At 45.0% G+C, this 15843-nt stretch overlaps 1 protein-coding gene across 1 annotated transcript in view; it reads left to right on the top strand.

Annotated features, from left to right (window-relative positions):
- FNTB (farnesyltransferase, CAAX box, subunit beta) overlaps positions 1–10016 on the top strand; it is a 77344-nt gene extending 67328 nt beyond the window's left edge. The window contains exons 10-12 of the mRNA XM_035260732.2: positions 1416–1527; positions 2754–2868; positions 8564–10016. Coding sequence (XP_035116623.1) covers positions 1416–1527; positions 2754–2868; positions 8564–8695 — 359 coding nt within the window. The 3' untranslated portion in view covers positions 8696–10016. The remainder of the gene's footprint in view (positions 1–1415; positions 1528–2753; positions 2869–8563) is intronic.
- Positions 10017–15843: the final 5827 nt, after the last annotated feature.

Here is a 15843-nt window from a genome sequence, read left to right on the forward strand (position 1 = left end):
TGCTTGTAATCCCAGCTACTCAGGAAGCTGAGGCAGGAGAATCCCTTGAATCCAGGGGGTGGAGGTTGCAGTGAGCCAAAATCATGCCATTGCCTCCAGCCTGGGCAACAGAGTGAGACTCCATCTCAAAAAAAAAAAAAGTAAATATTCAACAGTTTAATATTTTGCTTAAATCTCTTTATGGACTGTATCATAAACTTTTCATGTTTATTTTTAGAAATATTTTCCCTTTTTGCTATTTTCTCCAAAACATAAAAGGTTATTGATACCATAAGCTTTTATAATTTTCACCATAGAAATTTATATACTCACAGATATATATAAGGCTTTTGGCCCAGTTCTTTTTATGATACGGTTACCTTATATGTCCACTTAATGAAATACGGTGTGGCTATTCACAGTGATGGCTATGCAGATTATGTAGAATCCAAAGTTTATGCCTATAGTGGTAAGTAAAAAACACATGATACACAGTTACAATAACTAGGTAGAAAAATAGATAGAAACAAAAAGATTGGAAGAAAGAAAAATTAGCTTTCAGGTGCCATTTACCAATTGTTGGGCTTTTTTTTTTTTAATGATTTATTGTTGGGCATGTTTTAGCCCAGGTATCAAACTATAAAAATGACCAAGGATTTAATGCACATCCTATGTATGTATTTTTTTAATCGATTTCTATGCAGATGTTTCTGCACACCTGCCCATGATTGTCCCCACTTCCCACTTGATAATTGTGTGGCCCACAGAATTGTTTGACCATACTGATTGAACTTCAGAGTGAAGAAGTCCAGTTGCTTGTCAGTGCCTTAGTAGTATTACCAGAATACCCAGTTTTTGCTTGGGTATCATATGATGCAGGAGGGCAGTTACTAGTAATGCTTCACTGGAAAATATTTGAGCCAAGAGGCAAGTTAGAGAATTCTCTTTGGAAATCAATTAAATTCAGGCTTTGAAAAGTAGAAGAAACAGACTTCATTACTCCTGTTAAGAATTCTCTGAGCTAGTCAGTCTGGTTAATAGAGATGTGCTAGAGGGAATGTCTTTTGAAGGCCAGGGTAGAGTCATGGACCAAGTTAGGAATAGCTACCGAGGTCAGTCTGGGAAGGTAAGCTAAACAGCCAAGCTGGTTCACCGCCTGCCAGAGATGTGGTTGAGGATCACCATCCACGTATATTTCACGTGGATGCATTTCGAGAAAGTGAAAGGGCCACTCTGAACTGCTGCTCTTTGACACGTCAAAGTTCAGGAGAAGAGACATGCTGTGCGTAGGATGTGAGGAAGATAGCAGTTGTACCAAGAATGAATGGAAGAAGAGAGGGAAACTTTGACTGTTTCCCCAGGTAAGAAAGCGAAACTAGGTCATTGATACTTGGCTGGATCTTCCAGGTCCTTACTGACCCTTTGCCATTCAACAGGTGACCCTGCCCTTAGCATGAGCCACTGGATGTTCCATCAGCAGGCCCTGCAGGAGTACATCCTGATGTGCTGCCAGTGCCCTGCTGGGGGGCTTCTGGATAAACCTGGCAAGTGAGTGCTTTCTCTCTGGGGAGGGAAGGGAGAGGGGAGGAGAGAGCAGAGGGGTGTGTACCTCAAGCCTACTCAGAGCCAGACCTTGAGAGCAGAGGTGTCACTCTTAGTGCCTGCACAGTGCGAGGTTGTATGGCAAAAAGCACCCCGATGGGGAGCACTCCTTGAGGCCATTGATCCTGGCATCTCCAGCTGCCTGTCTTGTCCCTCAGCTTGCATGCACTCCCCGCCCCAACCGGACAGGGAAACAGATTGCTTGGTAGATAACCTTCCTCTTTTTTTTTAAATTGGTCTAAATAGAATAGGATACAGTGTTTTAAAACCCCTGAGTGTTGTTAGAGGCTGTAATCATGACAGCTATTATAGAGTGAATTAAATGATTAAGCTCAAATCTGAGGTGCCTTATGTGCCATAAAAGAAAACGGGAAATCAAGTAAGTCCTCCAACCTTTGTTACCCATCCTCTGTCTCCCCCGCCCCAACACACATCCTGCTGCCCTTGGCATCCAGGGGAAGGCCTGGTCCCACAATTTATCAGGAAGAATGTGGCCTATTTCTAGATATTTAGGTATTTTTCTAGAGAATTGGACTGATTTATCACTAGTACTGCCCCTGGAGAGCCTGTTCCAGAAGACAGCTGGAGAGACTGACAGTAAAATTACATTTCCCTTTACCCATTAATAGTTTTAGGTAAAAAAAGAAGAAATGAAAAAAATCGAAGTTGCTGCTGCTGGGCGGGGCCAGAGGATGGGAATTCTATTTTATTGTGTCTTATTTTTTGAGACAGGGACTCATTCTGTCACCCAGGCTGGAGTGCACTGGCATAATCGTGGCTCACTGCAGCCTTCACCTCTTGGGCTCAGGTGACCCTCCTGCTTCAGCCTCCCAAGTAGCTGGAACAACAGGCATGTGCCACCACGTCTAGCTAATTTTTAATTTTTTTTTGTGGAGACAGGGTCTCCTTATGTTGACCTGGCTGGTTTTGAACTCCTGGCCTCAAACTATTCTCTTGCCTCAGCCTCCTGTGTCCTGCAATTATGGGTGTAAGTCACTGTGCCCAGACTATGAGGTTTTAAATGTCACTGCGGAGAAAACCTTGTCTCCTCTAGCCACATGGAGGACAAGGGGGGACATGTGATTGCACCAGCAGTCTCTGATTAGTGTGGCTGCATGCGTAGATGTGTGCGGGGCAGAGGAGTGCCTGCTCAGAGCTGCCTGTCCTTACAGGTCACGTGATTTCTACCACACCTGCTACTGCCTGAGCGGCCTGTCCATAGCCCAGCACTTCGGCAGCGGAGCCATGTTACATGATGTGGTCCTGGGTGTGCCCGAAAATGCTCTGGTAAGGCGGGTGCAGGGCTTCACACCCCTTCTCCACAGGGACCTCGTGGACAAAGCCTTTCCAAGTGAGCAGAACTGGCTCTGCATTTTCTGTGTAGACAGGCAAAAGCTTGTGGTCCCCACTCTTGGAGCTGTGCAGCCGTCAGTGAGGATGTGGCCATAGAGCAGATGTACCTTTGGGCAAGCTCAGGTTCCAGATGAGCAGTCTGATCTGTCACAGAGCTGTTGTGCCTTTATCCCAGGGCTGAGGACCTAGCGTACCACTGGTATTAGCTTCTTCTCAAGGAGGCTGCAGTTACGCATCACTCTGAGGCTGTGGGTCCCGGCAGGCTCATGGCACTGCAGCTGCATGGCACTGGCTATACAACCTGCTGCGTCTCCCCCAAAGGTTCAGCTTAGATGCCATCTCTTCAGAGAATGACATCCCCAGAATACTTTGCTTAGGGCCTTGTTCATACTCTTTGTATCACTTTGCTCAGTTGCTATGTTGTCAGCAGAAAATAACACAACCACACTGGGGAGCAGTTGAGAGCTATCAAAGATGACAATGTGGCCTGGTACGGTGGCTCCTGCCTGTAATCCCAGCACTTTGGGAGGCCAAGGCAGGTGGATCACAAGGTCAGGATATTGAGATGTGTTGTCTAATGTGTATTTGTCTGCTTTCCTCAAAAAACAATAGCCTTGTGAGGGCAGGATGCTCACCACTGCAGCCAGCTGAGGACAACCTGGCAGGAGGCGCTCTGAGCCTAGACCTGAGCCTGAGACGTGAATCCAATGGAGGCTGTCCCCAGTGATCAAATCACAGGGCCCATGCAGACTGCTGTGAATGTGTGTGTGCAGTTCCCCACTCTTACTAAGCCCTACTTCCACCAGTGTAAACATGGCCTGCTGCTGCCACTTAGGTCACTGCCTTATTTTCTAATCTGTGTCCTTTAACCTTCCTTTTTGTTTCTTTTTAAAAATTATTTAGAGACAAAGTCTCACTCAGTCACCCAGGGTGGAGTGCAGTGGCATGACCTTGGCTCACTGCAACCTCTGCCCACTAAGTTCAAGTGATTCTCCTGCCTCACTCTCCTGAGTAGCTGGGACTACAGGCACGTGCCACCATGCTCAGCTAATTTTTAGTAGACACCAGGTTTCACTGTGTTAGCCACAACGGTTTCATCCTGACCTCGTGATCCACCCGCCTTGGCCTCCCAAAGTGCTGGGATTACAGGCAGGAGCCACCGCACCAGGCCACATTGTCATCTTTGATAGCTCTCAACTGCTCCCCAGTGTGGTTGTGTTATTTTATGCTGACAACATCGTTAAGATGAACACAGTCATACTTTTTCTTTTTTGCCAGTTTGATGGATGTGAAATGGTATTTGTTTGGTTTTACGTTTTCCTTATTACTAGTAAGGTTGAGAATCTTTTCAAAGGTTTGTTGGCCATTTATGTTGTCTTCTGTGAATTGTCTGCCAGTTCATATCCTGTGCTCATTTTCTTACTGATGGATAACTTGTTTTCCCTTAAGTATTTGTAGTTCTCTGTATATTCTTGTTACCAATCTTTTGTCAGTTACATGTGTATAGTGAATATCTTCCAGCTTGTGACTTGTCTTCCATTTTGTGACTGTTTTGTGTTGTTATAAAAGAATACCCGAGACTAGGTAATATATAAAGAAAGGAGATTTATTTAGCTCATGGTTCTGTAGGCTGAGAAGTTCAAGGGCATGGCTGTGGCTTCTGGCAAGGGCTGTGCTGTATCACAAAGTGGTGGAAGTCAAAGGGGAAGCCAACCCATGCGAAGAGAGGAGAGCCCGAGGGCATCCTGGCCCTACAACAGCTTACCCTTGCAGGAACTAATCCATTCTCTCGAGGAGTAATCCAGACTCCCAGAGCAAGAGTGGGAGTTCACTCACTACTGCAAGAACAGCACGAAGGTACTCCTGAGGGATCCACCCCTCGAACCCATACACCTTCCACAGCCCCACCTCCCAACATCGCCACCCTGGGGATCAGATTTCAACATTAATTTTGGTGGGGCTAAACCACATCTAAACCATAGCATTTTGTTTTTAGTGTTTTTTGATTAAAGAGAAGATTTTAGGCCAGATGTGGTTCAAACCATAAACCTAGCACTTTGGGAGGCTGAGGTGGGAGAATTGCTTGAGCACAGGTGGTCAAGGCTGCAGTAAGCTCTGTTTGCATCACGGCACTCCTGTCTCAGAGATGGAGTGAGACCCTGCCCCCAGCCCCCCGCCCCGACAAAAATATTTTAGTATGTTGATTTTGGAGTAGTCAAATCTATTTGTCTTTTCTGTGGTTGAGGGGTTTGTTTTGAGGGGAGGGTAGATAATTTACTTAAGAAATCTCTGCCATTTTTTGAGGGAAGCAGACAAAAGGAGGCACACATTAAACAAGTTACAAATTGTGACGTGTGCTATAAAGGTAACAAACGAGGCACTGCAGTAAGTCATTACGTGTAATTTCTACATAGTCTAAAGCTTGCTTTTTTGGTCCAGATTTTTAACTCTCCTGGATTTGGTTTATATGTGTGGTGAGGGTTCGATATAATGCTATCTTTTTTCCATATGGATGACCAGTTGTTGGGCACCATTTGCTGAAGTCTTCCATCTTTCCTGCCGATGTGTGTCTGATGTGTACCATACCCTCAAGTTTCCATACAGGAAGGGGCCCTGTTTCTGGACTCTATTCTGTTCCTTTGGTCTGTTTGCCTGTCTGCACTCTTTTAAGCAAGTCTGAAAACAGGCAAGTCCTGTCTGCCTTGTTATTTTTCTTCAAAATTGTCTTGGCTATTCTTTGCCTTTTGCTTTTTCCTGTGAATTGTAGGATCAAGTTCTAATAGGATTTTTGTTGGAATTGCACTACATTTTAGGTTAATAGGAGAGAACTGACTTTATTTTCCTTCCTGTCTTCCCAGGAATAGAAAGAGAACTGACTTCTTTTCAATATTTAGGCTTCCAGTTATGAGCTTAATTTTTCTTTAATATCTTTCAATGGTCTTTTATAATTTTTTCCATAAAGGACTAGTTTTTTTTTTTTTTTTTTTTTGGTTAGAGTTATGCCCAAGTAATTTACAGTTTTTATGTCTCTTGTGACTGGAATCTTTTTTTTTCTATTTTGTAACTTACTAGTGTATAGAAATGCTAATGATATTTGTAAATCTTGCATCCACTCACCTTGCTGCACTCTTACTAGTTTGTCTGTAGAATCTGTTGGATTTTGTTTTATTTTTCTTGCCTTGTATTATTGGCTAAGATCGCCACATAATGCTGACTAAAGGTAATAATAGAGGGCATTCCTGTCTTGCTCCTGATTGTAATGGGAGGGCTTTTAATAATCTGACTATTAAGTATGACATTTACTATAGGGTTGTGATAATTACTTTATTTCAAGTTAATGATATTCACTTCTATTCCTGATTTGCCAGGTTGTTTTTGTTTCAGTCAACAAGGTAGTGTTAAATTTTATTGAATGCTTTTTCCACATCTGATTATTATTCATGTTTTATTAATATTCTATTAACCTTATATAAGCTTAATAGAATATTAATAAAACATATATTAAAGAACAATCTGTTTATTCTTTAGAATATAAGGTTAATTAATAGAATATTAATATAAGGTTATATTCCCAGATTGAGCCCTTCTTGGTCATAGCAGAGAATATGTCTGTGTCTGTGTGTGTGTGTTCGTTCAGTACACTGCTGGATTCAGTTTGCCAGTATGTTTGCCTAGTCCTCTTATTTAGGATTTGTTTGGATGTGTGTTCATAAGAAAGATTGATCTAAAATTTTACTGTATTGTCCTTTTACAGTGTTTCGGGATAATACCATAGCCTCATAAAGTGAGATGGGTAGCTACCTGCCCTGCTGACCTTTTTTTTTTCTTTTTCTTTTTTAGAGACAGGGTCTTACTCTGTCTCTCACTCTGCCGGAGTGCAGTGGTGTGATCATAGCTCACTGCAGCTTGGAACTCCTGGCTCAAGCTGTCCCCTGCCTTAGCCTCCCAAGTAGCAGGGACTACAGGTGCACGCCACCAGAACCTGCTAATTTTTAAATTTTTTGTAGAGACAGGGTTTTGCTGTTACCTAGGCTGGTCTTGAACTCTTAGCCTCAAGCTATCCTCCTACCTCAGCCACCCAAGGTGCTGGGATTATAGGCATGAGTCATTGCACCTGTCCCCCCTCCTTTTTTTTTCAGTCTCTTAAAAAGTTTGTATGGGTCAGAGATTATCTGTTTCTTTATAGATTTGATACTACTAGCTTGAGAAACCATCTAGGTCTGGTATCTTTTGGGAGATGTGGGGGAGGCAGAGTGCAATTGTTATTCATTTCTTCATATAGGCCTTTAAAAATTCCTTAAGTCAATTTGGACAATTTTTGTAGTTTTTAAAAATCGTTTATCTTAAAAAAAAAAAAAAGAAAGAAAAAATTCATCAACATCCCACGGGGGTAAAGAAAAAATTGTTCATCTGAAGTTTGGTATGTTTTAGCATGAAGTTGCTCATAGTATTCTCTCAAAATGTTTTTCATCTCTTCTGCAGTCATATCCCCTTCTTCATTCTCCCACAGTGGGAGAATCCTGAATATTGGCCTAGGATTATGCCCTGTGTCAAATCTGAAATTTCTTTTGGGTTTCTGTGATGTACTAGAATGACCTCATAGAATTTAAATATGACCTGACAGCCTTACTACATAATAGGGTTGTGGTCCTTTTTTTTTTTTTTTTTTTTTTTGGCTCACTGCAACTTCTACTTCCCAGGTTCAAGCAATTCTCCTGCCTCAACCTCCTGAGTAGCTGGGATTACAGGCACCCCCCCATCATGCCTGGCTAAATTTTGTATTTTATAGTTTCACCATGTTGGCCAGGCTGATCCATCTGCCAGCCTTGGCCTCCCAAACTGCCACGATTACAAGCATGAGCCACTGTGCCTGGCCCCTTTTTTCTTGATTATATTTGTAAATATATGTTTATTATTTTCATAATTGGGATACATAAAATATAAGAAAATTAAAACATCACTATTAATATTTTGGTATGGGTACGATTTTTGCCTATATATACATCACAGGTATAAATACGCTTTTTAAAAAGTTTGAAAACAGGTGCGGTGGGTCACGCCTATAATCCTAGCACTTTGGGAGGCCGAGGCAGGTGGATCACCTGAGGTCACGAGTTTGAGAACAGCCTGGTCAACATGTTGAAAGCTTGTCTCTACTAAAAATACAAAAATTAGCCAGGCATGGTGGCTCACACCTGTAATCCCAGCTACTGGGGAGGCTGAGGCAGGAGAATTGCTTGAGCTCAGGAGGCAGAGATTGCAGTGAGCCCAGATCATGCCATTGCACTCCAGCCTGGGCAACAGAGCAAGACTCCATCTCAAAAAATATAAAAAGTTTGAAATAGTATTGTACATACTATTTTCTCACATAATAGGTTATAAGCATTTGCCTATATCATTAAATATTTAAATGTATGTTAATAATGGCTGTATATTACCCTGTGCCTCATGTACTAGATCATTTTAGCAAATAGGCCATTTTTGAACCTTTGGTCTTTGTGTGATAAATCTTTGTGTGTATCTGATTCCTTATACTAAATTCTTAGAAGTGCCTTTCATGGGGCAACGGATGTGTATGTTTTCAAGGACCACCAGGGTGATTCACTGGCACCTGTTCTTCTCTTTGCAGCAGCCCACTCACCCAGTGTACAACATTGGACCAGACAAGGTGATCCAGGCCACTACATACTTCCTGCAGAAGCCAGTCCCAGGTTTTGAGGAGCTTAAGGATGAGACCTCAGCAGAGCCTGCAAGTGACTAGACGACCTGGGTCCCTGCAGCTCTGTGCTCACTCATCTCCCCAGTCAGACAAGGTTTATACGTTTCGATACATAACGCGTTCTGTGCTACACAAGCCTTAGCCACATTGGAGCTGTGGTTCTCTTTGTCATTTCTTGTCAAACAAACAAAACAAACAAAACAAAACAAAAACCAGTGGCTCTGGGTTTGGACAACACAGTGGCTGGTTTTAAAAATTCTTTCCACACCTGTCAAACCAAAAATCTGTCAGCCCATGTGCTGTGGGTGAACAGTGCACGCTGGGAGGAAGCAGCCCCTCCCTACCAGCTCTCCAGCCAGGATGATCACACAGAGATGAATGGCATCTGAGTATTATGGCATCCAGCGCCTCTGCTGACTCCCACTTGCACGCCACCATTCAGTCACCAGACTGGGTGCCCTCCCATGGGTGAAATAAGTCTGCTCCATGCCAAGGCTGGGCTTTGGGTCCCACCAAGATGAGTTCTCTGGAAGACTGTGGTGGGGTTGCACCAGGAGGTGCCTCTGCATCTTGACTCCCACCCTGCTCATTTGCAAGGGAAAGGAGCTGGAGGTGGGGGGAGAAAGGTCTCCTTCGGTTGGGAGTCCCTCCCCTTCAACACTGGAGAACTGAGCCTTGCATCTCTCCAGGGTCCAGGTCCATGCTTGGTGCACAGGCAAGACTTGCTTCAGCCCCAGGTGTGGCGACTTAAACTTGAGAAATAATTTTGAGTAGAAAAGGAACCTTGAGTTCAACGTGCCATAGGAAGCAGCCCTCCAGTGCCCACCCACCTCACCCCTCCCCATCACGTACCGTGAAACCCCCTCTGCTGGCCCCAAGGCAGTACCTGCAGCTGAGATCATTCTGTGGGTTTCTGTCTTTCTTCCACCAGACTCCAAGCCCACTCTTCTCCAAGATAGTGTTGTCTTTTCTCACCCAGAGTATTAACACTACTAAGTCTTTCACCTTAATTTATGACTCAGGATTTATTCATGTCCTACTCACTCTAGGCTCACAGGAATAAAATCAAGTGCTAGACAGGCTGGTTGCCACTAAGGCACTAGCCTTGGGAGCTGATGGTGGCAGCAGGGGGTGCCGCCCAGCGTGCTGAGTGCTGGCTGTGCCTCTGCTGTGCTGCACATGAGCCCCTTCTCAATCAGTGGGGTGTCGAGTTGGGTCATCTGGCCTTCATGTAAGCAGCTGTGGGCAGACAGGAGCAATGAGCCTCTTAGAAAAGCCTGGCCATGTGCTGCCTCTAATTCCCTTTTGCTTTTACCTATTGGGCTATTACCTCCATGAAATAATAAAATAATAACATTTTCTATGACTTCTCTTATTTGTGGTCTGTACCAAGAAAATGCCCAATGGTAGGAGCTATTGGGTTGTTCATGGGATGGTCAGTCTCCTATGTGCGGGGTTCCAGACTGTTCATATCAATGGTAACAAAGAACAACGAGCCAAGTTCCATCCTCACATGCTGTCTCCTCCAGTAGAGGAAGCCACGGGCCTAACAGAGTGGGAAGAGTTGTTTTCCAAGCTCCCTGGGGTAATTCAGTGTGCTTTGTCCCAGCCCTTCACACACTGCATTTTATGGTCTGTCTCCAGCAGACAGTAAGGACTGTGCCCAGTAGTCCGAGAGCAAGCTGATTCAGCAAGGGTGGGTGGATGTCCTGGCCAGAGGCAGGGGCTGTCACAGGGACAGGCTGTAACTCTGGTCACTTGGCTTTCCCTTCCTCTGGCAAGAGACCCTTTCCCATGGGAGGCCAAGAATATGGATGTCCTGTGTCCTGATCCTCCAGAAGATAGTGTCCTTAGAAGATGCCCAAATCCATGTAAATAAGCAAAATGCACATCCAGGAATGTAATTCCTGCCCCCTGTGCTATTTTTGCCCTGTTAACAAAGGTTTGCGCTGCAAGGCAACATATTCCATCACTATAACAAGGCAAAATCCTCTCAGCACCAGAAGCCTCAAGGTATTGTGCGATTAATACCTTGTGTAATAATAATTAGTGTGGTTAACAGAAGGGACTGCTTCACTCTCAACTGGCTTTTTACCAAGAAGGAGGGATCTGAGCTGGGCCCCGAAGGGTAGGTAAGTTAGTCTGGGTAGAGAAGAGAGAGGGTTATTTCAGGAGAGTTTACACTGGCAATGAGACATCCTTTTCAAGAGGGTTTCCTGATAGCCTTCAGGGTGAGTCCTATTCATCTGAGACAGGATCTTGCTCAGATGCACCCAGCCTGGAGTGCAGTGGCATAAGTATGACTCACTGCAGCCCTGAGCTCAGAAGATCCTCCTGCCTTAGCCTCCCAAGTAGCTAGGACCACAGTTACACACCACACAGCTAGCTAATTCTTGTCTTTTTTGTAGAATAGGGTTTTACCATGTTGCCCAAGCTGGTATTGAAACTCCTGGGCTCAAGTGATCCTCCCACCTCAGCCTCCGAAAGTGCTGAGATTACAGGTGTGAGCCACCATGCCTTCAGAGAGTATGTGAATTCTTGAGTAGAAGACATTTATGCAAAATTCAAGGTGGCTTACTCCAAATAAAGACTTTATGCCATCAATAAACACAAAACTAATACAGAGCTCTGTATCCAGATGGGCCCCAATTTCACCCGTAGACTCCATCTCAGACCCACCTTGAATACCAGATAAGTTGGGAAGCCTGCCAGACCCTACAGGGAGCAGAGCATAAAGAGCTCATGGATAAACAGGGGAAACACCCATGAGATAACAATACCAATAACCAATAGTTCTAAACTGCTCTCCCTTCTTGGTATTACTAAGCATTCTTCCATATCTTTCATGACTGGGATACTTTTCATGTAATAATAGTGTCAAGTGACAAATATATTCTTTGTCAGTAAGGCTTGGACCAACCATTCTAGTCACCCATGTGCACTGCTTGGTGGTATTTACTGCCTTTGAACAGGAAGGAAAGTATAATATACGATACCATTGCAACTGGTAGAAAACTTGGCCCAAATTGGCTTTTAAAGCAAAGAGACTATCTGTTGACTCTGAACTGCAAAGTCCAGGAATTTGGCTGGCTATTCGGTTCCTTACCCTCCCTCCATCTCTACATTAGCTTCAATCTCAGGCTCTCTATGGGGTAGAGTACCAATAACTCCAGACCCTACATCCTCTTGGGGTGAAGTTCAGCAGACAAGCACACCTGGTGCTGCCCCAGCCTTCCTTCCCAGCAAGTGTCATTGTGTTTCACTGGCTTTAATCAAACCAAGTGCCTTTCCAAGAAGCAGTCTGGTAGCCTGGAGAATACAGTACACCAGTTGGCTGAAGTCTTGGTCACATGCCTCTCCCATGAGAGGGAAATGAGGCTTCATCAGAAGCATGTCGTTTTTGAGAAGGAATGAAGCCCCAAATGCAAATTAGGATTGTTGCCAAAGGGGTAAATGGATACTAGAGAGGCAAACAGCCATTACTGGCAAACAGTGGGTTATTACTGGGACAGAAGCCGGTAGAGACATTGTTAGCATCCATGTGCCTCTTCCCTACCTATGGCAGCCAAAAGGTTTGCCTGGGCTTGATGCCCTCCTACCTCCAGGCCCAGGCCCTGATTGGCTAAGCCAATCTGTCTGTCTGTCTATCTACTATCTGTCTGTCTGCCTGCCTGCCTGCCTGCCTGCCTGCCTGCCTGCCTGCCTATCTAGAGATGGGTCTTGCTCTGCCACCAGGCTGGAGTGCAGCAGTGCAATCTCGGCTCACTGCAGCCTCCACCTCCCAGGTTCAAGTGATTCTCCTGCCTCACCCTCCCAAGTAGCTGGGATTACAGGTGTGTGCCACAACCCCCAGCTAATTTTTTTTTTTTTTTTTTTTTTTTTTTTTTTTTAGTAGAGATGGGGTTTCATCATGTTGGCCAGGATGGTCTGGATCTCTTGACCTCGTGATCTGCCCACTGCAGCCTTCCAAAGTGCTGGGATTACAGGCGTGAGCCATCCTACCCAGCCTAAGCCAATCATTCTAATTTCTGTCTTTGCCCCAGTAATTTGTTCAGGTTGGGAGTAACTCAGGCCTAAGCCAGTCAGCATCCTTGCCCCGGTGATCAATTCAGAGCAAAAGCATGTGACCTAAAGAAAGATGTCATCCATGCTGTATGACAGGGAGAAAAGCAGCTCGTTCCTATTAGGGTATGGTAGAATGTGTAGCCTGGGCCTCCTATAACCATTTTTCTACCTAGAAGGAAGCCAGCACACAAAGACACTCTGAGAGACTGAGAAACATGGCCCTGATCACATGGCTCCCGAGGCCTATGTGGCCTCTGGGTTTTCAGTTATATAAGCCATTGTGAGTTGGACTTACTATTACCTGCAACGGAAAGCAACCTAATACAGTCATGTTACTTAATGATGAGGACATGTCCTGAGAAAAGCATTGTCAGGTGACCTTGTCGTAGTGTGAACATCATGGAGAGCACTTACACAGACCCAGACGGCAGAGCCTACCGCACGCCCAGGCCATATGGGGTAGCCAGTAGCTCCTAGGCTAAAAACCTGTGCAGCTTGTCACTGTACTATATACTGTAGGCAACTGGAACACAGTGGTATTTGTGAATCTAACGTGGAAAAGGTACAGTAGATCTCATGGGACCACTGTTGCACATGTAGTCTGTTGTTGACCAAAACATTATGTGGCCTGAATATATACAAAACTCTACCACCAATTAACCCAAGTCCAAGGCCTTACCTGCTGCTTTAAAAGTGCTGACCACTCTTGCCTCATCTACCCAAACAATAACCCTTAAGACAGCCCCTTCTGGTCTGCTGCCTCTCATTTGATCCCTGACTCACCTTGTGAGTGAAACAGGTGTATTATCTTTTACAACTGGAGAAACAGGTTGGAGAGCTTAAGTGAATCACCCAAGGTTTCCCAGCTGTCAAGTGGTGGGGCCTGAGCCTGAGCCCAGATCTGCTGCCTCCAAAGCCCATGCTGTTCCATCACCTCAGGCCTCTGAAGGAAGGTGAGAGGTCTCTGGGAATGGTAGGCAGTGGTGAAACATGCTTGGTTTACCTCCAGGCTGGATGACGGAGGCCCTGAATGCCAGCTCCCATCTGTCACTAGGTCGAGGATGGTGACAGCAAATAGGGCAGGCCCCTCACCATTCTGATGAGGTCTCCACTTGCTGCCAAGTGTGTGGCATAGTGACACTTGCTGCACCAGGTGCATGCCACACCAGAGCAGAGTGTGATGCGGTGTGGCTCAGTGAGGCCGTGATGAGTCCATCTTCCTGGGAGCTGACCAGAGCCAGACAGCAGCCAGCTTTCTCCAACCTGGCCGAGGCACATCTAATCGGTTCCTGCACATCCTCTTACTTCTCTGCAGTAACCTGCCTTGCCTCTGCTTACCACCTGCTGCGGATCTGGAGCCAGGTGGCCTCACATACCTCCCTCCTACTTCTCTGACACATCCAAGAATGAAACCAGGCAGGGCAGGGACAGGGTACTCATCACTAGCCCAGCCCATGAAGAAATACAGCACTCTCAAAATAAAAACAAGAATAATGCATTTTTAGGTCAGGTGTGATGGTTCATGCCTGTAATCCCAACACTTTGGGAGGCTGGGGATGGAAGATCACTTGAATTCAGGGGTTTGAGACCAGCCTGAGGGACATAGCCAGACTCTATCTCTACAAAAATTAAAAAAAAAAAAAAAAAAATTAGTTGGGTGTGGTGGTACACACCTGTGGTTACAGCTATTTGGGAGGCTGAGATGGGGGTCACGTTGAGTCTGGGAGGTCAAGGCTGCAGTGAGCTATGATTGTGCCACTGCACTCCAGCCTGGGTGACAGAGCAAGACCCCATCTTTAAATTTTTTTTTTTTAAAGCATTTTAAAAAATAAATGTTTCAGAATAGTTTGAGATTAACAGAAAAATTGCCAAGATAGTACACAGAGTTCCCACAGACCCATTAGTCAGTTTTCCCTATTATTAACATCTTCCACTAACAGGAATTTGTCATAATGAATGAACCAATTTTGTTACATTACTAACGAAAGTCCATACCTTATTTGAATTCCCCTAGGTTTTACCTAATGGCCTTTTTCTGTCCAAGGATCCCATCCAGGACACTACGTTACACTGAGTTGTCATGTCTCATGTCTCCTTAGACTCTTCTTGGTTGTGACAGTTTCTCATTCTTTTCTTGTTTTTGATCACTTTGACAGTTTTGAAGAGTACGGCCAGGTATTTTGTAGAACATCCCTCAGGTGGGATTTGTTTGATGTTATCCTCATGACTAGATGAGGGGTTATTTTTTGTTGTTCTTTCAAGAGACATTGTCCTGCTCTGTCGCCCAGTCTACAGTACAGTGGATCACAGCTCACTGCAGCCTCAACCTCCTGGGCTCAAGCGGTCCTCCTAGTCAGCTTCCCGAGTAGCTGGAACCACAGGCACACACCACCATGTGCAGCTAATTAATCAATTAATTAATTTTTTTTTTTTTTTTTGTAGAGGCAGGCTCTTGCTATGTTGCCCAGGCTGGTCTTGAACTGCTAGGCTTAAGTGATCCTCCTATCTTGGCCTCCCAAAGTGCTATGATTACAGGCATGAGCCACTGTGCCCAGGCCATGCACTACAGTTTTTTAGGAAGGCCACAGAGGTAAAGTACCACTCTCATCACATCAAGGGTACATACCATCAACATGCTTCATCATGTTTATGTTGGTGTTAGCTGGTGTTACCCTTCATCATCTGGCAGAGGGGGGTTTGTCAGGTTCCTCCATAAGGTTACCTTTTCTCCCTTTCCTGAATGTATCCTTTAGAAGGTAGTTACTATATGCAGTTCACACTTAAGAAGTAGGGAGCTGGCTCACACCTGTAATCCCAGCACTTTGGGAGGCCAAGGTGGGTGGATCACTTGAGGTCAGGAGTTTGAGACTAGCCTGGCCAACATGATGAAACCCCATCGCTACCAAAAGTACAAAAATAAGCCAGACGTGGTGGCACACACCTGTAATCTCAGCCACTCAAGAAGCTGAGGCAAAAGAATCACTTAAACCTGGGAGGCGGAGGTTACAGTGAGCCGAGATCACATCACTGCACTCCAGCCTGGGTGACAGATTGAGACTCTGTCTCAAAAAAAACCCAAAAGAAGTGGGGAGTTATGCTCCCATCCTTGAAGGCAGAGCACCTAC

The sequence above is a fragment of the Callithrix jacchus genome, chromosome 8 (assembly GCF_049354715.1).
Source record: "Callithrix jacchus isolate 240 chromosome 8, calJac240_pri, whole genome shotgun sequence".
In the NCBI taxonomy this organism is placed as follows: Eukaryota; Metazoa; Chordata; class Mammalia; order Primates; family Cebidae; genus Callithrix; species Callithrix jacchus.